We start from the raw sequence: 27,183 nt of genomic DNA on the forward strand, positions 1-27,183 counted from the left end.
GCAGCCTATATAATAATAATAATAATAATAATAATAATAATTTGTATCTATGATATTTATTTTGTAGTCCGTTTGTTTTTTTGTTTTTTGTTTTTATAAAAAAGGTGTTAAACGTTATAGAAATCAACCAACTGTTTTCTATCCAACTAAAACTGCATGATGTTCAGCTGACAAGTTTAGATTCGATTTGGATTATATATATATATATATATATATATATATATATATATATATATATATATATATATATATATATATATATATATATATATATATATATCCCACATAGACACCAACCAAGCAAATAGATATAACATACTATGTGAAACAAATGACAAACTATTTCCATGTTTTCCCTATTAAATTACGTTTAATTATCTATGGAAAGCACGCTTTCCTTCACCTGCAGTATCGTACATTTCTCAGTATCGAGGTAGTAGCAGTTAAAGTGTTCTTAAAGCAGTTTGCTATTAGCAGAGATGTTGCTGCTGAAGAGTCGAGTCGCACAGACGCAGATAATTCACATATGCTTAATCTCTCTTGCTCTCTGTAATAAATTCATTAAAGGGTTAGTTCATCTAAAAACAACATTTCTGTCATTAATTACTCACCTTCATGTCATTTCAAAACCATAAGACCTTCTTTCATCTTCGGAACACAAATTAAGATATTTTTAACAAATTCCAAGAGGTTTAAAAAAAAAAAAAAAAAAAAATTATCCTTAATTGAAAGCAACGAAATTACCGTCATTCAAGGCCGGGAAAAGTACTCAAGACAGTTTCAATGTGATTTCAGTGGTTCAACCTTAATGTTATGTCACATTGACTACTTTACTTTTCTGGGCCTTGAATGTGGAAATGAGTTGTCCTCTTGGATTTCATCAAAAATATCTTAATTTGTGTTCCAAAGATGAACGAAGGACTTATGGGTTTGGAACGACATGAGGCTGAGTAATTAATGACAGAAATTTAATTTTTGGGTGAACTAACCCTTTAATAAGCATAACAATGTCTCAAGCTTCTATTACTAGCTCTAAAATTACATTTTGGAATTAGTAATGGAGGCTTGGGATGAAATGCATAAGAAATTAGTCCTACACACAAGAACATTTTAAGGACAAAAACCTTGAAACAAAACATTTGAATAACGTCTTGAGGCGTGGTAACGCAGAATAATGCTGCACATACGGCACGCATGCACAAGGTGAATGATGAGACAGAAAAGTCCATAAGGTGGCAATACACAGTTTTGATGTATTGTGCAGTAGTCGAAGAGGAGTGCGGAAAGAGCGATACTAATAAACATGCTGTTCCAAGAACAATAAACAAAGCAGCATATCCATTCTCCATCGTTTTTGTTTTGGTTCTTGTTCATTGCCTGCAATGGTGGACCAGCTACATTTCTTCCTCTATCTTTCCAAGTAAATGACATGACTCAGTGCTGCCCTCTGACGTCTTGTAGAGTTTAAAAAGCAATTATATGCACTCATACTACTTATGAACGAGAGAAAGTGCAACGTGCAATATGGCGTGATAAGTCCCGCCTTCTAAATAAGAGAGACAATTGCTGATTGTTAAAGTCATCTGGTCACTGCAGCTGCCTTCAGAAGCTCCGGTTGCTATAGCCCCGCCCCTTTTCAGCATTGCGCTTGTTGTGTTCTGTCTTCCTGTTTGTATTTCCACAGCATGAAGGTAAGATCTTACAGATTCTTGAATCAACGGTTTGTTTTAAAATCTCCCCGGTCTACTGACATTTGTTGTGACATCTGCTTTAAACGTTACAATGCTGATGATAGCTTTCATTAACTCTACAGTGAATAAATCCATTTCACCAGCTAATTACTCTTCAATAGCAATGCCATAGAAACATACAGAGCTACCACAAAAACGGAAGTTCAGTTGATGATTTGAAATATGTTATTTAATTTTTAGTTCAGGATTCACTATTCAAGTAGTAAGGACTTAGTCTTAGATGGCAGAAATAGTGGAGGCATTGCAAAGTGAACAGACTTTCCTTGAAAGGGACTTTGGTATACTTTGAAAACTGTGCGGACACGACTGTGTGTGAGATGGAGTGGAACTCAGAAAAAGAAGTATTCCCTGGGCTTTTTTAACAACTACTCCGCTTCGGATCATGACTGCATTACCACCTCAGCTGTGCATTATTTTTTCTAATAATTCAAGGGCCCATTCAAGGGTCAATTATTCTTTTGTAACAACCGAGACAAATCAGACACATAATGTTTTGTTAAATTTAAAAAACAGGCTTCAAAGCCCACTTTTATTAATGGCCAATCACCCAAAAGAGCCAAAAGGACAGGAAAGGCCTCAGTTACCAGGGCTACTATTAGATAAGACTCTGTTTATTGCTTGAAAATTTGAAAAGCAACAGCCATATGAAAGACCCACAGCCTTAAAACAGATTTTCCTGCACTAATTTATAGACAAACTGATCTATAAATGAACATACATCCCAGGACATTGTGTACTGTCTTTTGTATGGTATTTTGTATCATTAATGCTCATTTAAAGGGTTAGTTCACCCAAAAATGAAAATTCTATCATCAATTACTTACACTCGTCTCATTCCACACCCGTAAGTCCTTCGTTCATCTTCGGAACACAAATTTAGATATTTTTGATGAAGTCTGAGAGCTTTCTGTCCCTCCATAGATATCCAACGCAATTACCATTTTCAAGGTCCAGAAAGGTAGGAATGACATCATTTAAGTACTCCATGTGACTCCAGTGGTTTAACCTCAGTTTATTAAGTGAAGTGAGTGCTTTCATCATTTCATTATTCAACGCAGAGGAAACTGATTGCAACTTCAACACCTTTGTTTCACGGAATCAACAAGACCCTGTTCAGAACAACAGACTGCTTCCACTGCAATTATTGAATACTTTAACTAAACAGAGGTTTAGGATAAGCAGTAAAATCCTCTTAATGAGGTGTTTTGAAAATCAGAAACTGGTGGCTCTTTTCATGGTTTAATGACTCTTTTCCATTGCATCATTCCCTGTTTCCATTTTTGGCTTCATACTATCATTTTCCATTTTACCCATGTATGTGTGATTGTGTGTCTGTGTTTTTTTTAATTATTTTTTTTATGTTAGTTGAGTTTGTGATTTAGTTAATAAAACTTGTGCACAATACATATTTGGTTCTGATTCTCTGCTTGCAACAATGTCAATGTAATGATTCCTGGTCTTGTCACACGCTCAAAAACACTGTACATGCTAAGAAAGAATAATTTTTCTTTGGTAATGAAAAATACATTTTTCTCAGAATTAATATTCAATACTGAGTGTCTGTTGGATTAACTGATTAATTGATTGTAATATTGATTAAGCTATAGCTACAGCAATTTAATCCAATTAACTGATCCAAATATTCATAATTCATCATAATTTATTTTTATGAATAATTATTAATATTTCATTAATATAATAACTTTTTTCAATTGAAAATGAGCTACTAAAGCATTCAAAAGGGGGAAATAAGTGAGACAGAAATAGGTATATGCTGAGCCTCCATTCATGTCAAGGGTATGAGTTGAGAGGGTATTCCTGTGCACACTGATGTGGCAGCAAACAGAACATGAAGGGTTTGTTTAAAGGGCAAATGTGTGTGTGAGTACGTGTGTGCATTTGTCACCTTATTATAGTTCCTGGCTGCCGATTCCTTATTCCCGGGTCTGAGTGCTTGCAGCTGTGCGTCTAATATATCCAATAGCTGCTCGATGAGTCTGACAGAGGAACTGACATCACCAGCGTGAATGCGGCCCTGCGTGTGGTTCACCAGCTCAGCGGCGATGTTTGCAGCATTCTCTCCGCTTTTTATCTACACAGTGAACACACACACACACACATACACAGTCTGGTCTCTAAAGCTTAAACCCCTGCTGTGCGCTGTGGGGGTGTGAGCTGGGGGTTTCTGGGTTTATTCTGCTGAACGCACAGACAAAAGACAGCAAATCTTTAATGACTCTCTAAATCAAGCTATTACAAAAAAAACAAAAAGGATAAAACGAAAGCATGAAACATGATAAAATTGCACACTTGATATGACAGCAGAAACATATATGCCAATGTGCAATAAGCAAATGTGTCATGTAACGTTTAGTATAAGAAAAATAACATATACCATTGTGTTTTTAAGGTACTTGAAAGTACATTAAAGTACAATATGGTATTACCATTAAAAAAAAATGGTTTACTTAATTTAAAAATGATAAATTATGCATATAAATAAAATACATAAATAAAATATGCATATAAATAAAAAACAAGGCATTTACAGCTGTATTTATAAACTGCTTACTAATGTCTATTAATGCTATATAAATGATGAATTGACTATTTACTAATGCTTAACTAATGATTTATTGCATGCAGTTATTATAAAGTGTTGCTGTTTTGGTAATATAAATATTTAAATGTAGTATTTTTTTATTTCATTTTCATTTTTAGTTTTTATTAGTCCTGTCAATCTATTAAAAATTTAAGTAATTAATAGCACTTCTTTTCTGTAATTATTCGTGATTAAAAACATTGGAGTTTTTAATATTTTTATATCATTTTTATATAATTTCACATTTATTCTCCAAATGTATGTATTTGTTTTTAAAAACAAATTAATATATAAATTATTATTTTTTTAATGGCATCTTTTTATGAATGAAGGCCAGTATCACTGATACTAATACTGGTACTAATGTCTCTAAAAAACAAACAAACAAAAAACATTAATAATAGACATTCAACATTACAGTATAACTAAAAGCTATCAATTACAACATTTATTTGGGTTTGAAAAAAAAAAAAAAATTAAGTCAATCAAAATTGAAAAATGAAATTGAAAGTGCTCTTCCTCTCAGGCAAATTCTTCCAGAATTATTCCTCACTGCATCTCAAAACGACGTACATGAATCTGACTAAGCTTGATCCATTTTTCCGAGCTAATGCAGGCATTCACTCTCTGTTGCATTGATCGCCTCAGAATTTGCATTTGAATAGTGCCCACTCTCCGGGTAATGAGATGACTCGCGAACGACTGATATTCTTCTCTTTTCAAACAGATTATATAAACAAAGAATATTTGTTTTTGATTTTATTAACATTATTTAAAAGCTGACAATTCAATGTTTCTTTAGACATATGTCTCATGTTTGTGTGGTTAGTATTCACTAAGTTACAGTTCATTTTCTTAAGACTATCAGAAAGAGAGACAGCAGCTTGCGCATCATGTTAGTTTTCTTTATTTTGCAAAAAGCACATTTTGTTTTTTAATGTGACTGTACACAAATATAACAATACATTCTTTAGTTTCAATTGATGTATTACTTTTGTCTGTATGACAAAAAAAAGTATTTATTAATTTGATTTTGCTGCTATGTGAAAAAAATCCAGCAAAATGTGACGGTGCGTTTCCCAACCCATGAGCGTTAAACAATCCTAACACAAACCCATAATAACCTGTCTAACAGGTAAGAAATATACAGAAAATTAATAATGTTATCAAACAATTTAGATTCTTCACTGCATAATTTATCAATTAAATTTAGATTATTCCTTATTAAAGCTACAATTTTCTGTTATCTTTGTTCTTTGATTAACATTAATGACAGACATCACATCAACTAGTTTATTAGGAGGCAGTGCAAACTATATCAGACCTGAGAACAAACCTGCAGTAAAGAGCAAACATCAGTAAAAAACTGGAGCTAATTTCATTCTAGTAGTCTTAAAGTAACAGAAGACCATTTAAGATGATGGATCAAAGAAAGAGTGACTAATAGACAATTTTTACATTTAACATTTTAACTGTCTTTGTTTTTTTTGACTAATACACAGTCAAAAACATTTTTGACTAATATGCAGTAACCAGACAACAGGGGGAAAAAAAATGTCAAAAAATGTTTTAAAATAAAAACTGCAAGCTTTGTAATATGTGAAAAGCAGAACAAACAGTCCTTGATGTGTAAGTGCAGTGTGACTTTCACCTGAGATGCTTTTAAACTCTCTTTTAGAAATAGATAGAATAGAGAGATTTTATTCCAAATCATGTCAAAAGAATGACCTATGTGCGGAAATGTGAGCTGAGGCCGGAATGATAATAGCTGAGGTAGCGGACAGAGCAGAACAGGGAATGGGGGGGTCAGAGCAAGCCTTAACTTTTTAGTGGTCTCACCTTCTGGGCCACCTGGTTGACCCACGGCGAGGTGCAGTTACTTAGATCAGGGCCGCGAGGGTTCCACAGCACAGGAGAAGCTAGACACTGGAAGGAGGCAATGCCTAAAAAACACAAGAGCAGATGTTAGGATGGAGAGAGATAATGTCTTTTTATTTACTAAAGGTTAACGGCATGGTTTCGAGAAAAAAAGACTACAGATAGAAATAATTATAATCTATACAATACAAATATTGAGTCCGTGTGGAAAGTAAGAAAGTAAGAGTAAGAAAGAGCGAGAGTACTGCTCAGAGCTTCACTGTGAAACCTTTCACGAAAAAACACTTTTTTTCTGTGGAAATGAGTTTGCTGACACATGAACGCCATCGCACACTCTTGCACACACTTGTGTAAGATCACACACCAGGCACGGCCATCCCATCAGCGCCTCTGAATGCTGAGAAAACACCTCGAGGGAGACACCTTCTGCCACTCCTCATTTTCAGTTAAGTTGAGTTGTTTAGTTAGCTGAGTTCACAGAGAGGACAACATGCTGGGATCAAACAAACGGCAGGCCTTTCCAGCAACCACAACACAAATAGCTCAAAAGAAGAGAGGGAGAAAGAGAAAAAGAGAGAGGAAATGTTATTGAGGAGTGAAGCAGCACTATAGCAGCTACAGCGAGATCAGAGACACCGGGAGTTTTCCTTCCCTCGCTTTCTCATTTGCTCACTCTCATACGCTGTCTGCTTTTCTCTCCTCTCCACTCCTTCATCCACAATAGATTGGCTTTGAAGGATCTGCCAGGATTCACCAATTAAAGCCGCTGCTAATTTAACTTGTCTGTCATTTCGGTGATGGAAAAAAGGTGACAGAAGAAAGACAGCATTTTGTCGGTGGCTATGAGAGAGAGATGCTAACAGAGGGAGGAAATGCTTTTCTCCCACGACAAGAAAGAGGCATTTGATGCAGCGGTTGTATGAAATAAGGAGGGGGACGGGGGTTGTTGTCGTCTGTACTGTGTCTAGCAGCTCATTTTTTAATTCGGCAGTTTCGCAGGGACAACCCATGCTGAGTTTGAAGATCACTCCTTCATTTGCAAGGGACTGCCTTTTATCTATGACTCCCAAGAGGACCTGCCAGCTGGAGAGAATATAGAGATGTGGAGGAGAAGGAAGCAAGCTCTCCATACAAAGAAATGGGCGTATACACAAAGATGTGTACATAAACCGAGACACAATATGGGTAGACCAAACAAAACAAACACTTATATGAAGAGCTGTCTCAACAAACATTGCGTGACCTTTATATCATAAACATCATACACCCTTCCTTCCTGTAAAGCCGATTCCCTCTGCCATTACATTATGTTGTAATCAAGTGCAACACGTTAAAACGTCAAGCAGCACTGAGACATTCTGCCATAGTATTTATACCCCAATAGATATCCGTTCAACTATCAGTTGGGGGGAGGGGGGCTGGGAATTTTTTAGAATGAAATCAAGTGAAGAGGTCAGAACTGGCAAGAACTAGGACTCGGATTGCCATTTGTGAAAGCATCTATACTTTTAATCTCTCAATAAACAGTCACACCATCATTTACTACTCACCCAGTGATCCTTTAGGGCACGGTCTGTCTACGGTCTCCCCCCTCTGGGTGGCGGGCCACTGCACCCCTCTGGATACTCTGGCTTCGCACACTTGAAGCTCAGGGCCCTGGGGTGGGACGCGCAAGGGTCTGCGAGTCACCGGTACGGTGGCAGTGATAGGTCGCAGATCTGGTGCTTTGTTGATAGCCCCTATCGGGTGAGCGGTCGGGGGCAGAGGTCGCATGGTTGAGGGGATGGAGCTGGAAGTGACGGGTCTTGCTGCGGTGGTGGTGCTGCTGCTCATTTGGGTGGTGACTAGTGGACCTGAGAGCAAGAGAGAACGACAGACGGGAATGCAAAGAAAATTGAAACTGAGGCAACAAGAGCGCAAGAGGCAGAGAAGCAGATTCAGAACACCTATAGTGTCAGCGAGAATGTCGGCACATGTTTGATGAAGATGAAAAAAGAAGACAAAATAAAAGAAAAGAAATCCTAAACGTTTGATGTGTCTTGCAAAAGGAATATGAGAAAGTTAGTAAGAAGATAACTAAAGCAGCAGGAGCATTTGTTAGTCTTTAATGCATGACTATATGTTCCTACAGTACCCCTGAGGACTGGATAGAGCAAAATAAAGGAGGAGAAAGAGAGATAGAGATAGAGAGAGAAGACAGACAGAGAATGTTCATGGCGAGAAGATGAGAATGAATAATTGATTAGAATTCTTTTTCTGATCTGACAAAACGCTAATGACCACTGCTAATTAAACCATAAAGACAATGTATTGAAGACACAGAGGGGAACACTAACAGAACGCTGACACTTAACAGATCAAACTGTCTGTTAGCCTCTGCCTCCCGCTGATCTCACTCTTTCTCTGTCACTTACCAGCGGTGGGATCCGGTGGGCCGAACTCTAGGGGGTAGCGCAGAACATTGTAGTTATTCCAGACGTAAAGTTGATTGTCTCTTGGGTTGTAGTCCACAGAGGACACATACTGGTAGGGGTTGGGGAAGGGAATGTGGACAGACTCTTCCCGTGCTCGGTTTGTGTTGTACGCATACAGAACCAGATCTCCACCTGCTTCGCTGTCGTCATCCTGATAAACAGAGCGCACGGCATACAAAACACCACATGCCATGAATGCATTGGATGCCAGTCGCTTATCGAAGCTGGTCTCCCAGGTTCCTTCGAAGCGCAGGGTGTAGGGGTTAACCTGAAAGACAGCAAAAAGGCAAGTGTTCAGATTTCAAGTCTGATACAACAATTTGATTACTCCACAGTTCTGGAAAATGAAATCGAAATTCTGATCTCAGCTGAAATCCAATATCTTAAATTGCACTGTTCAGTGACACTGACCTGGCTGACCACCAGTCGTCCATTGTTGGCCTCGGTAGCGTAGATGACCCATAGACCATTTTCATCCACCGCTAGGTCAATATCAGACTTGCCCCCCCAGCGGTATGGTGAGGTGTCATGGTAGTTGGCATTATTAACTATGGCTTCTCCACTCTTGATACGTGTGCGCAAGTCGTATTTCACAATGTTTCGTGTGCGTTCCTTGTTGTAAAAAACAGCACCATCATACACAACAAAGCCTGTTCCATCCACACGATTTGGCAGCCTGTGGGAGTACGATATTTGAGATGGATTGCTATAAATGAAAAACTTGTCAAGGAAGGATACGTATAATCAATATGACAATCTGAAATGTAATTAATCTATAATCTATAATGTAACAAAAATAATCTCAAGAACCCTTCTTAAGAACTCAATAACTCTATACATCAAAAACATTTGGCTGAATCTAAAGTTTTAAAAAAAATATATTATTTTGTAGACTGTACATAGGTATGGTCATTGGTTGTAGAGCCAAGCTGTTGTCCCCACTCACTTGTAAGTGGTTGTGGCTCGATTCTGCTTGAAGTCCTCCCATGAAGCATACTCGTACAGCATGTCTGTGCGGTACGGAGTCCAGGGCATGACGTAAAGACGGTCGCCAGACTGGAGGGGATCCTTACACCATGCCCCCGACTGATGCTCCGCCTCCTGCAGCAAACTTGCTGCCTGCACCCTTAATAGAGTCCCAGGACATACAAAGACTGGAGACGTGGAAGAGAGAGAGCAGGAGTGAGAGAGAAAGGGAGAGAAAGAGAGGGATAGATGAAATAACAAGGAGGGGACAGCAATAATACACATAATGATGGTGATAGGATTAAAAAGAGAAGAAATTTGATGGGAAGACAAATGGATAGATGGAGGATAAAGAAAAAAGGGGAGTTGGTGTGAGGCCATGAGGGACGATAATATGAAAGACAATGAGGCAGCAAGAAAGAGGAAAAGAGAAATGGGAGAGAGGACATGAGATAAATGACCATTCTTCTAATGAAAGAGTGTTAATGTTCATTAGTCAAGTATCTGCACAATGAACTAAAGGCTGGTGAGGGGAGATGACACAATCCTGGCTGCTGGTACTCATACATTGCTAGAAATCATTTTTTAAACCCTGCCCCACTTCATCTTCCCTGCTGGAAAATCACCAGCTCCTGATGGTAGCTGATTTTACATTGTTTCAAGATTGACCAATCATTTGTGGTCATTAAGGAGCAAACTGGCATAGATAGTTTGTTAGCTGGACTTCTGACTGGTGTACCTGGTTTCATGCTGGTGAACCATCTTGGTCAGAGCCGTTAGACTTTGGAATTGCAGCAAGCCAGTTACCCTGTTCCACAAACCAACAGGGAAAACAGGCTCTGATTTCATATTGTTCAAACTGTACCAAATTGAAAATTATGGTTATTAGCTGGTCCAATCTGGTCTAGATTCTTTAGCACAGTGTTTCCCTACTATAGTGCTGGATTATCCACAACAGGACACATTTTGGATGTCACCTTTATCTAACACACCAATTTCAGGTCTTGGATTCTTGAATTAGGTGTTTTGGACTAGCAAGAAAAAATGTGCAGTGTTGGGGTTAACCCATGAACAGTTTTGGGAAACAGTTATTTAGCAGATGAATGGACCTGGTTTAAACTTGGCAGACCACCTAGGACAAGAAAGTTAGACCTAGTAGACCACCTTAATCTAGCAACAAACCAGCCTTACCACCTTCAGCTGGTATGGCACTGACTTTCCAGCAGGGTTTTCTTACATCAGTGGCCCAAATGGTACCCGCAGTCCTCCTTTGAGTATACATGTGAACAAATGTATGCACCAAGGGCACCAAGCAGCCTCAAAGGGAACATGCATTGTGACCCTTTTGAAATTTAAAATGACCAATGGGATACCCTATTATCTGTAGAAAAGTCATATAGGCTATATTACTACAAGTCCACATTAAATGTGCCACTTGAGACAAGGCCTCTGTATAAAGTTGGTACTTGCTTGCCACAAAGGACAGCTGTAATGTTACAATGTGTTTTTGTGTCTGTGTGTATGTTTAATGTTGACTAAGGACGAATGTTGGGATGCCAGTCATGTACGAAAACAACTGCAGTGCTCAACTTTTATCTGCTAGGGGTACTTGATCAAGACACACACACTCATACACACACCAATCTGTATCTCTGTACTCCGAAGGAGGTCGTTCACCTGGGATTGGTGTGAATTAGCTGGCTGACGCAGTTTCTCACTCCCAGACTGAGAGAGCATGGGACCTGAGAGAATATATCTACTGCTGGGGGGTGTGGGGAAAGGGAGCTGGGGGTGTCTATGGAAAAAGAAAGCAGACATCATCAGTACTGTGACGTCACAAGGGACTGCTGTGAGCATGTGTGGATAGTGAGGACATCTCGGGGGGGTGGGGGGATAAGCTAGTTGGGTTTTCCTGACATAGGCTATGTGTGTCCCAGACAGCCAGTACATACTGTTGCTACACACTCACACACATATACACCAAAGATGAGAAACTGAGAGCCAAACTGAAAGGCGTTTTGTAATTAGTAAATGATACACATGCACACAGAGACACACACCCATGCACACCATACAGATAATTGTTATAATTTGGTTGATAGCTACAGAAATACCTTTAGGTTAAGATAAATGAATTATGAACCTAAAGTGCAGTCTTCATCCTGAAGAAGCAGTAAAAAAATTCCATAATCATAATATAGGCGAAATAAGCACTAACTCTTCTTAGAAATGCCCTGCTGAGAAAACAAGTATAGCTCCATCATTTTGATGCTAATCTCACCAGGCATCATAAAGAACTTGGACAGCATTACTGTCTGGTCAGTCAGTTGAACCAGAAAGATCATGTTGTACGAATAGTTTCACCGACTGGTAAACTGCACGTCTATGGTCCAAGCTAGTCAAGGTAATTTAGATTGTGTTTCCCAACCCTGTTCCTGGAGGCACATCAACAGTACACATTTTGTCACATTATGTCTAATCATTTTAAGACTTGGAGTTTCTAAGTAGCTGATGAGTTGAATCAGGTGGAGTTGATTAGAAATAGTTTGAAACTATGTACTGTTGGTGTGCCTGTGCCTCAAGGAATAGGGTTAGGAAACACTAGTTTAGATTTTCAGAGAACCTGCTTTTTCCCTGGTAGACCATCTTGGTCAAGATGATAAATGGCCTTCAATTTTAAAGTGCTCAGTCTGGGTTTTGTAGAATGATAGTTGGTTTCATGTTCCAAGAAAACAGATTGGTATGACTCGTAAAATGTATGACTTGAACTTAAAATGGTATAATTTACTTGAACACAAAGTTATCAAACTGGGCAAATATTACAATTATAGTCATGTACAAAAGACACCTGCAACATTCACACATGTGCTGGTGATCCCAACAGACTATCTTAAAACATTTTGGTCAATAAACTTTACCGGAAAGATCATAATGGTCATCCAGCTTCACCAGCATAGTTTTGCTATGCTTATCCTCACACTAAACCAGCACTAACCAGCATAAAGCAGCTTGTGTTGGGAAGCAAGATGGTTTAAATTCCACTGTTTCTCTACAGGTCCAATCCAGTGGAATTTAAACTACCGCTGTCTGACAATTTCTCAACAAATACAGAAACAATCCTCTTACATACTCCAGTATTTAGACTACTAATACCATTGTCACTGAAAAATGTCAATCTACAATAGGAACTATGAAGAGGAACAAACAAATCAGCATCTCTGAACTAAAGCATATTAATAGTCTCGTCTAAGAGTAGGGAGGCAGTGCTTTCCTGAGAGGAACGGCAATGCACTGTATTGACCCGTTCTATATGGGTGACCCATAAAACAAAGAACGAGCACCCTGAGTTTTAAAAGAAATTGGGACAAATGCAACACACTATCAGACACACACACACAAGCACACACTTTCCCCAAACAGTCACCAACAGAACAGGCCAAGAAGGGTCATTCATATACACTGTGAGTCAGAGTCTATGGAGGAAGTAATATTTGAGCCTCGCATGTCGGGTTGAAAACTCCATACCGTGTCACAGGGTTAAAGCTTTCTTTATGCAGTATTAATGCCAGGGGCTGTAATCTAGGTTACACTGAGAAAAGCTCCCGGAAGCCTGTCCAAGTGTCTGCTCAACTACATGGAGGGTGATACAAGCAACTTACCCACAAACATGCACACGTACACACACACACACTGCACCGACCCCAGCTGCTGCGCTGTCAACGCTCAAGCGATTGCTGTCCACAAACAGCACAGCATGCTCTAATTTAAGATAAAGGCTGTGTCTTTCTCTCTCGCTGAATGTCTTTCTAGACTAGAGCTTCTTTATTTCCTTTATTAGGGATGTAACGAAGGGCTTATTATGTCGGATATGATAATTACAGAGACTAGAGATAGGAATGAGTGTGTATGTGTGGGACTTTTCAGTCCATAGAAACACACTCCCACACACACAGTGTGACCTGAGAGAATTCATTAAATCTGACCTGTGCTCTCTGGCAGCTCAGTTCCCTACTGTATACTAGGCTCTGGCTCACTGTCTTAAACAAGAATTTTAACACAATCCGACCAAACTATTGGAAAAATGACCAACATACAGAGTGCAATTATCCTTGTCAATCTACACCAGGCTGAGGTCACTAAACCGCTCTCACCTCAATATCTTGTGGTGTTTGCTGCAAAAACAATGTCCTGGTAAGTCACACTTACCTAGGACTGAAACCAACTCCCTACTGTTTTTAAATCCTGAGTAAGAAGTGAATTAGCACCTCCATCTCTATGGAACACTAAAAGACCCAACCCGGCCTGGGCTTCTGTGTGCTGCAGTTCAGCGTGCTAGAGTTATTTCAATTTTTACCTATAATTATAGACACCTTTACTATTCCAAAAAAACATCACAAAATACATCTCTTGATCATCTCAAGCAATAATCAAGTAAAAACCAAGAAAATGTATTTCACAAAAATGGTTGACACATGCACAAGTACCATCCCACTTTACATAAAATACACACAAATATAAAAAATATGACTAACACTGATTATTATCAAAGGCTATATTGGGCTATTTAAACAGGTCTAGCAGTCCTCAATTTAGTAAATTGGTATGAGCCACCAGAGTCATTTAAAAACATAAAATAACACAAAGTTTGGGTTAACACAAGTTTAGGGTTACGGAAACAACTACCAAGGTAAATACACAATAACTAACACAAACTGTTAATGAAACATATGGAAGCTGCTACTGATGAAAAGAATGAACATCATACCTGCATACAAATCCTTCCCAGCTAACACACAAAGTACCAGTTATGTAATTTACTGGTACTTTTTGCACAATTGAAGAGCATGCGCTACGAGCTTAGTATACATCTGACAGGACAGAAAAGTTCATTTTTCGGAGGTGAGAGAATTTCTATTTCACACCAAGTTACGAAAATAATGTTAGAATAACGATACTGACACATAGCCTGAAAACATCTCATCTGACAGCAGATACTGAATCAGGACAACACATTTTTCTTTACTTAAAGGTGCCCTCAAAAATTTAATTTACCTCGGCATAGTTGAATAACAAGAGTTCAGTACATGGAAATGACATACAGTGAGTTTCAAACTCCATTGTTTTCTCCTTCTTATATAAATCTAATTTGTTTAAAAGACCTCAGAAGAACAGGCGAATCTCAACTTAACACCAACTGTTATGTAACAGTCGGGATCATTAATATGCACGCCCCCAATATTTGCATATGCCAGCTCATGTTCAAGGCATTAGACAAGGGCAGCCAGTATTAACGTCTGGATCTGTGCACAGCTGAATCATCAGACTAGGTAAGCAAGCAAGGACAATAGCGAAAAATGGCAGATGGAGCAATATTAACTGACATGATTCATGACAACATGATATTTTTAGTGATATTTGTAAATTGTCTTTCTAAATGTTTCATTAGCATGTTGCTAATGTACTGTTAAATGTGGTTAAAGTTACCATCATTTCTTACTGTTTTCGCGGAGACAAGAGATGTCGCTATTTTCACTTTTAAACACTTGCAGTCTGTATAATTCATAAACAAAACTTCATTCTTTATAAATCTCTCCAACAGTGTGTAATGTTAGCTTTAGCCCCGGAGCACCATCAAACTCATTCAGAATCAAATGTAAACATCCAAATAAATACTATACTCACATGATCCGATCCATGCATGCAGCATGCATGATGAACATCTTCTAAAGTTCAATTTGAGGGTTATATTAGCTGTGTGAACTTTGTTTATGCACTGTATATAGAATTGAGAGCTCGGGGCGCATAGTTAATGATGCCCCAAAATAGGCAGTTAAAAAAATTAATAAAAAAAAAAATCTATGGGGTATTTTGAGCTGAAACTTCACAGACACATTCAGGGGACACCTTAGACTTATATTACATCTTGTGAAAGAACGTTCTAGGGCACCTTTAAACTGCATCTGACAGCGGAGTCAACAGCTTTCATGCACATCTTTCGAAAATAAAAGTCTTGATTCAGAACAAACATTTAAAATCATGTTTTGTTTTTGTTGTTGTTTCTTTGACTGCACACTCCACGACCCACTTTAGTGACATGACCCACCAAATAAGTAACACTGTCCTAGAAAGTAATTAGATGAAATGGAGTTGTCTGTTAAGAGATTTGACTTTTCACTTAAACAGAAGACCTCAGAAATCTCACAGGGGTCCAATACATCTCAGACATCTCAATAATGTCTCAATCAGTGCTCACATACCAAAGTCAAAAAGACAAAAAAATTCAATATGAATTCAAACATTTCTCATCCAATAAAGTTATCCACATTCATTTTTTAGCTTTATACTGATACTTTTTATGAACAACTGTCTGCTTTTCTAGAAGAAACATCGGAAACAAAATTGATATGCAACTGAAAACATCATCAAGAGCATAGCTCAAACAAAAATGAAAATTCTATCATCATTTACTCACCTTCATGTAGTTCCAAACTTGTATGACTTTCTTTCTTCTGCAGAACACAAAAGAAGATATTTTGAAAAATACCAAACAGTTATGTTGTCTAGTGATTTCCATTTTATGGAAAAATCCTGAGACTATTCTCAAAATATCTTCTTTAATGTTACATAGATGAAAGTCATACAGTTTTGGAATGACATGAGGGTGCGTTTCATTTTTGGATTAACTATTCCTAACAAATCTCCTGACATATGAAAGAGTGACCTCTCAGAAATAACATGTTCCTATATCTGATATAGCAATCATATATGAACTCAATATCAACTCAAATATTTCTCAATACCTCCACTTCCAATTCTTGTAGCAACATTTCAAACATGGAAATACAAATCAGAGAACTCAATGAAGTCTCCTGAGACATGAAAGAGCAATGAAAGTTTCCTTTGGAAAGACAGCAAGTCTGCGAAGTCAAAACTCAGATATGTGATCTCAATATTCTTCCAAGACTAAAATATCTGAGCTAAGCTTTCAACATTAGATCTAAATAAATCTAAACTCTTACTGTTTGTCAATAATTGTCTCAAATGTTTTTTTCTTAATTTAGAAGAAACATCTGAGGCAAAGTTGATACTTTACTGACAAATTACTCAGAAGTCTCCTCAGCATTCTGGGCAGGATGACCAGCCTCCGATACATGAATTATTTAGCTTCTAAATAATTATTCCTAATCTTTATAGACAATATTTGAGCCTAAAATAAAAATGAGAGTATCAGCTTTGACGAAGGAAGAATCTACAAATGAAGGAGGAAAATGTACTACATCCACTACTGCGTGTAGTCAGGTGTGTGAGTGTTTGTGTGCGAGTGAGGGCTCCTTCAGGCCTTCCCGCCGTGGCGTCTAACTGTCTGGCCTCACTGCTGAGAACATGCTGCTTAATTGAATCCTACACCTGTTACTGGCAGGTACAAAGTGCTGCCAACAGGGGGCAGAGCTCTGTGTGGCACTGGGCATCCTCTTCAAAACTGAATGTGTCGTTGTGTGCTTATTTACGTCAGCCATGCGTTAAGAATGTGGATGAGCGTCAGTGTGTTTTTAAGAGAGAGAGAGAGAGAGAGAGAGAGAGAGCCATATGTAGAGAGGTAGGTGTAAAATACTGCTGTTTTGTGCATCTGAATGTGAGCGAGAAAGAGATAAAGACAGTTAAAGGTTGTAAGAAGTGTTGCTGTGTGCTTGGAAGCAGAGAGAGGGATGGAAAAAAAGGCGAAGGGTCAAAGGTTATTCCTGTGAAATGAGAATTAGGATTGAGTTAATTTGATAAAGGCTAGAAGGGCTCCCAGATTGTGTCCTGGACAGCAAGAGGTTAGCAGCAAGACAGAAACATGTGCTACATTTATTCCATGTACATGTACACGCAAAACACAGATACATACTAAAACATGCACTCACCTCAAAGACATCCACATCCTTCATAAGCACACACACACACCAATACATAGGCTTACTGTATAAAAAGCCCATCTATATGTCAATTTTAATTAAATTTGAATGCCTGTACTATCATCACCACAATGCCAGGACACACAATGTTGGTACTCCTACCATTATGAGGATTTTTCATAGGCGTAATGGTTTGTATACTGAGCTAATGATATGTTCTATCGCCAACCATATATAAACCCCTACACATAATCCTCAGAAACCCTTTTGCATTTCTAATTTGGAAAATATTTTTAATTTTAATTACGGGGACAGTTGGGATGTCCTTGTTCTGTAGGGTTTGCATTCTTTCCCCAAGGTCTGCTCTCCCAGCAGTGCTGTCTGTCCAGAACAGTCTATCTGTATCTGAATTACATCACATTACACCCTCATTGAAATTCGTGACCACCTGCATACGCTCTGGCTCTTTAGCTTTAACAATACACCCTCACAAGCGCACACACACAGTCTCCTATCTCTCTTACTGCCCAGCTGAGCGGCTGCCCAGGATATGTGACAATGTGTGTGCTTGAATTATACTTGATATGTTGCCAGGTATTAAAGGAATAGTTCACCCAAAAATGAAAATTCATCATTTACTCACCATGTCGAAACCAGGGCTGTTATCTTCAACTAATACATATATATATATATATATATATATATATATATATATATATATATATATATATATATATATATATATATATATATATATATATATATATATATATATATACAGTACATATATGAAATGCTTAATTTGCAAATTCGCTATACCAAAATGGAAAAAAAAAGCTATCTTAAATTAAAATGAAACTGAAAATATTAAATTTAAACTATTTCAAAAAATGAATGAATTATATAATAGCATAAATACACAAAACCTGGAACATAAAAGATGATGTTTAGCAGAATGTCCATGCTGCTTTTTTCCATTCAATGAAAGTGAATGGGGTCCAGTGGAAAGCCATGGTCACCATTCAGTTTCATATGGAGAAGCTGGACATTTTTGTTAGATATATCTTTTTTTTTTTTTTTTTACTTGAACTATCCATTTAACACTAGCCTAGAGGAAAAAAATGTGTGTGTGTGTGAGTGTGTGTCTCAAACAAAGACAAACCCTGAGCACAACAGTATCGAGGCACTTCCCAAGACTCCATAATCAGACAATTAATCGATCCTTAAACCAACAAGTGTTAATAAACAAAGACTGGGCGGGTGGGTGGTCAAGACAATGTTGTTAATGAAAATAATTGTTAACTGTTAATGAAATAGATAGAGGATAGAGAAAATAATTAGCAGCAGAATGAGAGGACAGATAAAGTGGCGGGAGAGGGGAACGGAGGGGGGCCGGCTGTCCGCTGTGGCATGATTGCAGGTAAGAACACTCTGAAATGTAGGGCAGAACTCTCACAACATCCAACAGCACCATAGGGAGGAAACAAAATGGAGGGCAGACATCGAAGATGTGTAAACTGATGTCAGCGTCAGAAGAGTGGAAGATTCACTCTGAGGTGCAGGTCTCAGAACAGGTTTAGTTCTCATTCCCACAAAAACTGAGACAGAACAGGGTGCACACACATACACACACGCATGTTTCTGAATGGTACATTCAGGAAAATACACATGTAAAGGGCCAGAAAAATATATGGGCAGGAAGTAACAGATTTGGTCTGTTCCAAACCCTAGCTGGATATCTAGACGACATTTGTAGGCTTTATTTTTGCGATACTTCAATCGTTTTGGCAGTGTAAATTTCGAAAGGAAATACCAGAATCCATTGCAATGAGCTCTAGAAAAATTCAAGATAAATATCAATTGTGTCAGGGTGCTCCTGATCACCCTGTCAGAGTTTATTTTGTGATAATGACCAGCGAAGTGTACATTATTCAGCTTATTACACTGCTACTTACCAAATACATCAATAAATGGACATGAAGTATTGACTGCGAAGTGCTACAAGAGACAAAACTAGCACAGCAATGTAGTTATTCAGTTGCCTGGTGCAAGTCAATTATTCAATTTAGCATAATTGCACAGCAATAGTTAACCACAGAATATCACAATTCAACAATCAGAGGCAAGTAACCCACATACCTGAATAATAAATACAATTATAAAACTGAAAAGTATTAAAAATTTGTATTTTTTTTTTGTTCACTGAAGTATTGAGTCATTAGCTTAGCAAAAATGCTAACGGTAAACTTTGTAAGACTATGAAAGTCTCAAGTGATATTTGCATAGTACAGTATGTGTGAGTGAGTGTTAATGTGCGACCACACTGGACTTCATGTTAATTTCCATTCATATCCATGCATATGTGGGTGAGTGGGAATGCAATCAAATGCAAAGGAGGTTTGCTGCGAACTAAAGTTCATATGTCTTGAACTCTGATCAGCTAATTCGTATAACAAAAAAGGCGTTTAACCAATAGAGGTTCCAAAGTCATAAACTGACCTCTTGGCTCAATACACAGAATATAAACTTCAAAATTTAATGGTAATGTGAATGTGGAGAAGATTTTAACATTTTGAATTTAATATTGTTTGCGATTTATAACTTATTTAAATTAGAAGCCCTAGAGCATGGCATTACATCCTATTGGCAGTATTCATTGAAGAGTCTGAAATAATTTTGCATACTTAAAAATTGACTTCTGTAGCTTTTAAACTATGTTTGTTAGATTCGAGCTTGACTCAACCATTTAAAAGTTAGGATTCCTATTTAGAATGATATATCCCAGGGATGGGTCATCGGTCCTACATGTAGATGCCCACTGTCCTGCAGAGTTTAGCTCCAACCCTGATAAAAAAAAAAAAAAAAAAAAACAAACAAACAAAAAAAACCTCTCCAGTCTGTAGCCATTAGTAATCCTGAAGACATTGATTAGCTTGTTCTGGAGTGCTTGATTAGGGACAGCGGCTCTCCAGGACCGACGTTGCCCATCCCTGATATATACCCTCCTAATACCACCTGCAAATGACTTACAATAGCAAGCAGCAAAACAAGGATGTGATATAATGTCAAGGCTATTGACTATTTATGGCCTGCTCCAACTTCCTGTTTCAACAGGAAGGGCCCTATTAATCTAAGCACATGGTCTAAAACGGGCGTGTCTGAATCCACTTCTGCTAGTTTAACGACGGGAAAAATGGTCAGCATGTCCGGCGCATGGTCTAAAAGGGTTGTCCCTAATCTCTTAATGAGTAATGGGTGTGTTTTGGTCATAACGTGCAATAAACAAATCAGAATCTCATCTCCAATTCCCTTTAAAAGCCAGCTGCAATTGCACCATGGCGGATTCGCTATTTACAAGGTGGAATTTGCAAGCGGAAAAACTGAACGCTTCTCTAGCGAGGAAATGGATCGAGGTTAAAGCAGGCGAGCAGACCATCTACGGGACAAGCCAGATTTACCAAAGCATTTTTATCTTTATGCACACAATAATAATCTTTTACATTGTAATCCTTTTATTTTTAATATTTGGCATGTTTGTGTCCTGCTGCGCATCCCTGTGTGTAATAAGCAGAGTGTACGCGTGTGGTGCACTCGCCGATAAGGGCATATTACTAATATGCTCTTTAAATAACAAAATATATATTGCGGCATTGACTTTAGACCAGGTTTCAGTTGGTCAATGGCGCAGTCTATTTCAATTGCCTCAAAATAGCAACACGCCAACAATGCACCTGAACACACCTCGTTTTCAGAATAGCACACCAATGGGCGCACAAATGGGCGCAAATACATTTACTATTTAAACAACGTGGCACAGAACGTGAAAACGATAACTGCGTCGGGCTGAAACAAGCAAATACACTTGCGTTGTGCCTGGTGCCACATTGCGCCAGGTGTATGATAGGGCCCAAAATCTGTCAAGACTGCAGTTTTTAAGCCATTGCATTGAGCCAAGTATGACCACATCTTTACTACAGTTGCTGCCTATGTGGAGAGCAATTCAAATCTGTCACTTAGCCTCAGCAGATAGCCGCCTATATAGACAGTTTCAACGAGACAGCTCACTAGGGTTTGGAACAGATCGTTCAAATCGTATAGCCAGCTGTAGATGATATGAGGCTGAATTATGTCTGGTTCAAGCTCACTTCAAGTCTTGTAAAAGTTTGAAACTGAATACTCAAGAGACTGGCAAAGAGGATCAAGTACGGCAGCACCCAAATCTCCGTGATTGGCTGGCTGAACTGAATCAGGCTGCGAGCTGATTGGCACCACAGAGAGAGGCCGTGTGAGTGGAACCGGCTCTGCCTAACAAAGCAACCATCTTACAGAGACGCCAACTGTCACCGTACCCTCCCCTTTGGACACGTGTGGACACACCACAGGGAGGGAGCGACTGCTACAGACGCCACTAAGCAGCGTCCAAAAGCAGACAACAAAACAGAAGGGATTAAAAAGAAGAATGACGCCACTGGCAGATGACAAATTAGAGAGGAGGGACCACAGGAAGGAAGGATAAAAAAAGGGGGGATCTGAGGTAGGCTAAGAAAACCTTTGGCTGCTTGTGATAGACACATGAGAACTATATCAACCGATAGCAGAGGAAACAGAATACAGATGAAAAGAGAGAGAGAGAGAACGTGACGAGAAAGCTTGTAAAAAGAGACATTGAAGCACCTGGAAATGGGAGAGAGCATTTGGCAGGGGGTCGGGCAGTTACCAGCTCTACAAATCGTTACTCTAATCCAAAATAACGTACAGAGAAAACATAGGGGTTATCCTGAAGGAAGGAAGGAAGGAAGACATAAACAAACCAAAAAAGGGTCTGGAAGAAAAAAACAAAAAGGTCTCAAACAGTATGGAGGAGTCGCTTTGGATCTGGAAGGACAGATACAAAATTAATCGCAAACAATAGAGGAATGAATAAATGATGGTGCATGAGAGAGGGTGGAATTGCACAGATGGGTGCGCGTGTCGGCGGAGGATATGGGTTTAGTGGGAGAAATGACTTCCTGTCCAACAGAAAAGTAGAGCGGAGAAGCGCTCGGCGCAAAGTGGCTCGTGCGAGTGCGTGCGAGAGAGAAAGAATAGAGCGCGTGCACGCGTACATGTGCCTCATTTAGTCAGAGAGTGTGTTTCCCTTGGGGTAGAAGTGATCAGATTAAAGGATGGTTATTAATTTCTCAAATAGACTTAATTGGAACTTTCAGCAGGACAGCTGGTGGAGATCTGCTGTTTTTCCTCAAGTGAGAGTCGCGTGCGTGCGCGTTCGATGTGCATGCATGAGCTCTTCTATGCACAGGGATTAGTGCGTGTATGCAGGACCGTACAGTACGTATGATGGCGCGTGTCGGTGTTATCTGAAACAAGAACCAAATCTGGAAGGAGGTTCGGTTATAAACCAGAGAAAAGGAGAAAGTGAGAAAACAAGAGAGAGAGAGAGAAAGAAAGAGAGAAGGAGGGATATAAACATCAAACATGAGCACTACACAAGGTGCTGGGTTAGGAGAAGGGGATGAGGGAAGGAAAGGAAACGGAAGAGGAAGGGGAGGAGGAGGAGGGCGGGCGGGGCGAGCTGTGGTTTTTATGTTCATTGTGGTCTTTACCTTTTTGGTCCACTTCTATTCAAGCATCGGAAAAAAAGAGAGAGAAGACAGAGAGAGCAAAAGAAAGAGCGAAAGAGAGAGAAAGAGAGTGAAGATAATGAAAGAAAAAACAGGTGCAGGAAAAAAGAGAAAATTGAGATTAAATAAAAGGCTATCCTTTCTCAAATCATGTCATTCTGTCAGTGTGATGTAGGCTCTTTACAGAGAGGATGACTCGAGTGAGTAATGAGAGGGGAGAATGGCCTCAACTGCTTTCACAAAGTTTCACCAAACCTCTTCCATTCTTTCTGTCACATGACACACGTACACTTCCCCCAGTCACCCCGCCCCCTTCGCTTCCCCTCCATCGCCCCCTCTCCCCGCCATCCGTCTGTCATTCCTCTATCCGCGCTTCTGCGTCTTTGGGTTGCTGTGAGAGAGAACATGAAGTATGTTCGAAATGGCATAGTACTCATACTAATTTTGCAGTATGCAGTATGTACACTGTGCGCAGTATGCAAATTTACACTTGAAGTATCTGGATGTCCTGGCTCATTTGCCAAAATGTGTGCAACAGAGCACATTATGTGCTGTAATGTATTCAATAATGCAATGTACTGGCCTAAAATGTACAATACACAAGTATGTGAATGCAACTGCTTCCAGTGCGCACGTTCTATTTCATTTGTCACACATTGTGAAATGTGCCAGGCCGCGATTCATAATGCAACCCAAGTTCTTAACGCTGCCACAAGTTTGTTTAATAGCGGGCATTTTTAGGTCCATCATGTACAATGAACAAGTATGTGAATGCAGATGCTTCTAGTACGCAAATTCTATTTCATTTCTCATGCATTGTGAAAGGTGTCAAGCTAATTCATAAGTACTTACAGTAGCACTGCAACAAGGTTGTTTTATAGCAACATTTCTTGGACCCTAAATGTACAATGAACAAGTATGGGAATGCAGAGCTGTCTAGTGTGCAAAATTTATTTAATTTGTAATGCATTGCGAAATCTGTCATAAAGCAACGCAAGTTCTTAGCATTGCCACAAGGTGGTGTTAGAGAACATTGGCGTAAACAGTCTTCTTTTTTATTTTTATACTTGCGTAGTAGTGGTCTTTATTTAAAAATAATAATAATAATAATATCACCAATCTTCTCATTTTTGATCAGACTGTCGGACATATCACATCAAATATTCATTATTTTAAAGATAATCATTGGATGTCACTCGTAAAATAATCGTGACAGCAATTTAGTGTGCTAAGCTTTGAAATGATCACTGTTGCATACTGCATACTATATTTGTATATAGGCCTATAAAAAAATGTATGCTAGTATGCCATTTTGAACATATTCTGAAGTCTTCTGCAGCTGTGAGGAAGAAAAAGGGTTAAAAAGAGATAGATTGATGCAGTGATGAAGAAGAGAGAAAGAGAGAGAGAGGAAAAAATGGTGGAAAAGGAAAGGCTGATTTCTCTCTGAACCTGAAGGGGCTAGTTCTGGCTCAGCTGGGATTGGGTGAGCGAGCAGTTCTTTCTCTCTCATAGAGCTTGACCACTTATCGCTTCTACTCACTGAATCCATCAAGATCCAGCTGCCAATCACTGATTGCGGTCCGTGGGACCATGCGGCTTGGCAGAGCTGCATTTCTGAGAACCAGAAACTGGCTGGGAGGAGAGAGTCTCTTATAGCACAGAAAAAAATATGGAGAAAGAGAGAGAGGGGAGCAGAACAGAGGAACATTTCGTTTCCACTGCATGCTGGAGAAAAAAACAAAAAAAAAAACAAAAAAAACAGGTCAAACAAGTTTGAGGTGGCCAGTCTGGTTTGGGGAATATGGTAGATGGTTTGTCGCTGGTAAGAGGTCAGCTAAGCTTAGATGGTATTTCCAATCTGGTCATCTTGCCCAACATGGTCTGCCAGGTTGACCTTAGCCAAGTCTCATTTAGGATTTTTGACCTTAAGTGCAAAAATCTTCTACATTTGGCAGTTTATTATGACCAGGCACCGCCTATACTTAAGGTGCAGTAACATTAGCAAAATTTCAGTGAAAGTTTACAAGCAAAAACGTCAAAATTGTTTGAATGATACATAAAACAACCATTTTACATGCCAAATAGGGCCGGGTTTAATCTGAAATAGTTGATAGTACTATAATAGAACAAATTTAGTTCAACAATGTTATTCCTACACTCTTGTGTAGCCAGACTTGACAAACAATTTGAGACTAACCTCAGCAAACCTCACCTGCCATAGCTTGTAGCCAGCTAATCAACCATCTAGTCCAGTTTAGATCACCTACTGAACATCAGTTACTTATGGAAGCCCATTTCCACCACTAAATAAAGTTTATATCTATTTTATATTATTTATCGAGTTTATATCTCAGAATTCAGCCTTTTTTTCTCTCATAATTGCGAGTTATATATAAATATAAATATAAAGTCACAAATCTGACAATTTTTTCTCGCAATTATGACTTTTTTTCCTCACAATTGCGAGTTATAAAGTCACAATTCTGAGATACAAACTCACAATTGCATGATAGTCACAAATCTGATTTTTTCTCGCAATTCTAACTTTTTTCTCAATTGCGAGTTATAGTCAGAATTGCGAGATATAAACTCACAAGTCCTCGATATAAAGTCACAATTCTGACTTTTTTTCTCTCAATTCTGACTTTATATCACGCAGTTGTGAGTTTTTATCTCCGAACTGTGACTTTATATCAAGCAATTGCGAGCTTATAGCTCACAATTCTGACTTTATATCACGCAATTGTGAGAAAAAAAGTTAGAATTGCGAGAAAAAAAGTCAGAATCGTGACTGTATCACGCAATTGCGAGTTTATATATCAAAATTTTGACTTTATAACTTGCAATTGTGAGAAAAAAGTTAGAATTGCGAGAAAAAAGTCAGAATCGTGACTATATCACGCAATTGCGAGTTTATATATCAAAATTCTGACTTTATAACTCGCAATTGTGAGCAAAAAGTTACAATTGTGAGAAAAAAGTCAGAATCGTAACTATATCACGCAATTGCGAGTTTATATATCAAAATTCTGACTTTATAACTTGCAATTGTGAGAAAAAAGTTAGAATTGCGAGAGAAAAAAGTCAGAGTCGTGATTATATCACACAATTGCGAGTTTATATATCAGAATTCTGACTTTATAACTCGCAATTGTGATAAAGTTAGAATTGTGAGAAAAAAAGTCAGGATCGTGACTATATCACACAATTGCGAGTTTATATCTCAGAAGTGTGACTTCATAACTCGCAATCGTGAGAAAAAAAGTCAGAATTGTGAGATATAAAGTCGAAATTACTGTTTTTATTTTTTTATTTAGTGGCGGAAACAGGCTTCCATAATTACCAATTACAAACACATTAAACAATCTCATGCTGGTTTTAGCTGAAATCTCCAGCTGTACTTTCCAGTGGTGCTCCTGACTTGTGTTTGTACACAATACAGAATTACTAGATAGCTATTGCATGGATTATCTCTCTTTCTGGGTGGTTAGTGTTTGTATATGTGAAGAGAACAGCATTGGTGTTTATGACAGAGAGACAGCCAGCATGTGACAGTGAGTGACAGCTTGTCTGTCTCGCTGATCTGGATGTGCTAGCAGTGTTAGCCTGTACCCGTGGCTGACACACACGAGCACTTGGGCAACCGCTAACGTGTTAGTGACATGTGTCTGCCTGTAGCCGGCAACACGCAAGCAGCGTGTGAAGCTCAGCGTCTTCCCCCCAGAGACCCATTGTGTCTCCTAAAAGTGGAGTATCTGAAGAGGCGTTCTCAGGGGAGAGAGGGATGGAGCGATCAGTGAAGAAAAAGAAATGGGAAGAGACTCTCTTTTCTGAGCCTGTAAGGGTTTAAGGTTCTGAAGTTGAGGTCTTTGAAGTGATCTCACACATAGAGACACACTAACGCTATCTGTATAAAAGGCAGTGGCCAGTCGACACGGTCTAACTCACACTTTTTGAGAAATGAAGAGCAGGGGGACTAAGAATGGGAATCAA

General features: G+C 38.7%; 1 protein-coding gene across 5 annotated transcripts in view; it reads right to left on the reverse strand.

Moving 5' to 3' along the window:
- Positions 1-27,183, reverse strand: part of adgrl1a (adhesion G protein-coupled receptor L1a) — a 197,876-nt gene that overhangs the window by 35,086 nt on the left and 135,607 nt on the right. For all 5 annotated transcript variants that reach the window (XM_067381431.1, XM_067381428.1, XM_067381427.1 and 2 more), the window contains 6 exons: positions 9,652-9,859; positions 9,117-9,381; positions 8,646-8,973; positions 7,782-8,084; positions 6,193-6,296; positions 3,658-3,843 (listed from right to left, as the gene is read on the reverse strand). In XM_067381431.1, the coding sequence (XP_067237532.1) occupies positions 3,658-3,843; positions 6,193-6,296; positions 7,782-8,084; positions 8,646-8,973; positions 9,117-9,381; positions 9,652-9,859 (1,394 nt within the window). The remainder of the gene's footprint in view (positions 1-3,657; positions 3,844-6,192; positions 6,297-7,781; positions 8,085-8,645; positions 8,974-9,116; positions 9,382-9,651; positions 9,860-27,183) is intronic.

The sequence above is a fragment of the Chanodichthys erythropterus genome, chromosome 3, assembly GCF_024489055.1.
Source record: "Chanodichthys erythropterus isolate Z2021 chromosome 3, ASM2448905v1, whole genome shotgun sequence".
Lineage (NCBI taxonomy): Eukaryota > Metazoa > Chordata > Actinopteri > Cypriniformes > Xenocyprididae > Chanodichthys > Chanodichthys erythropterus.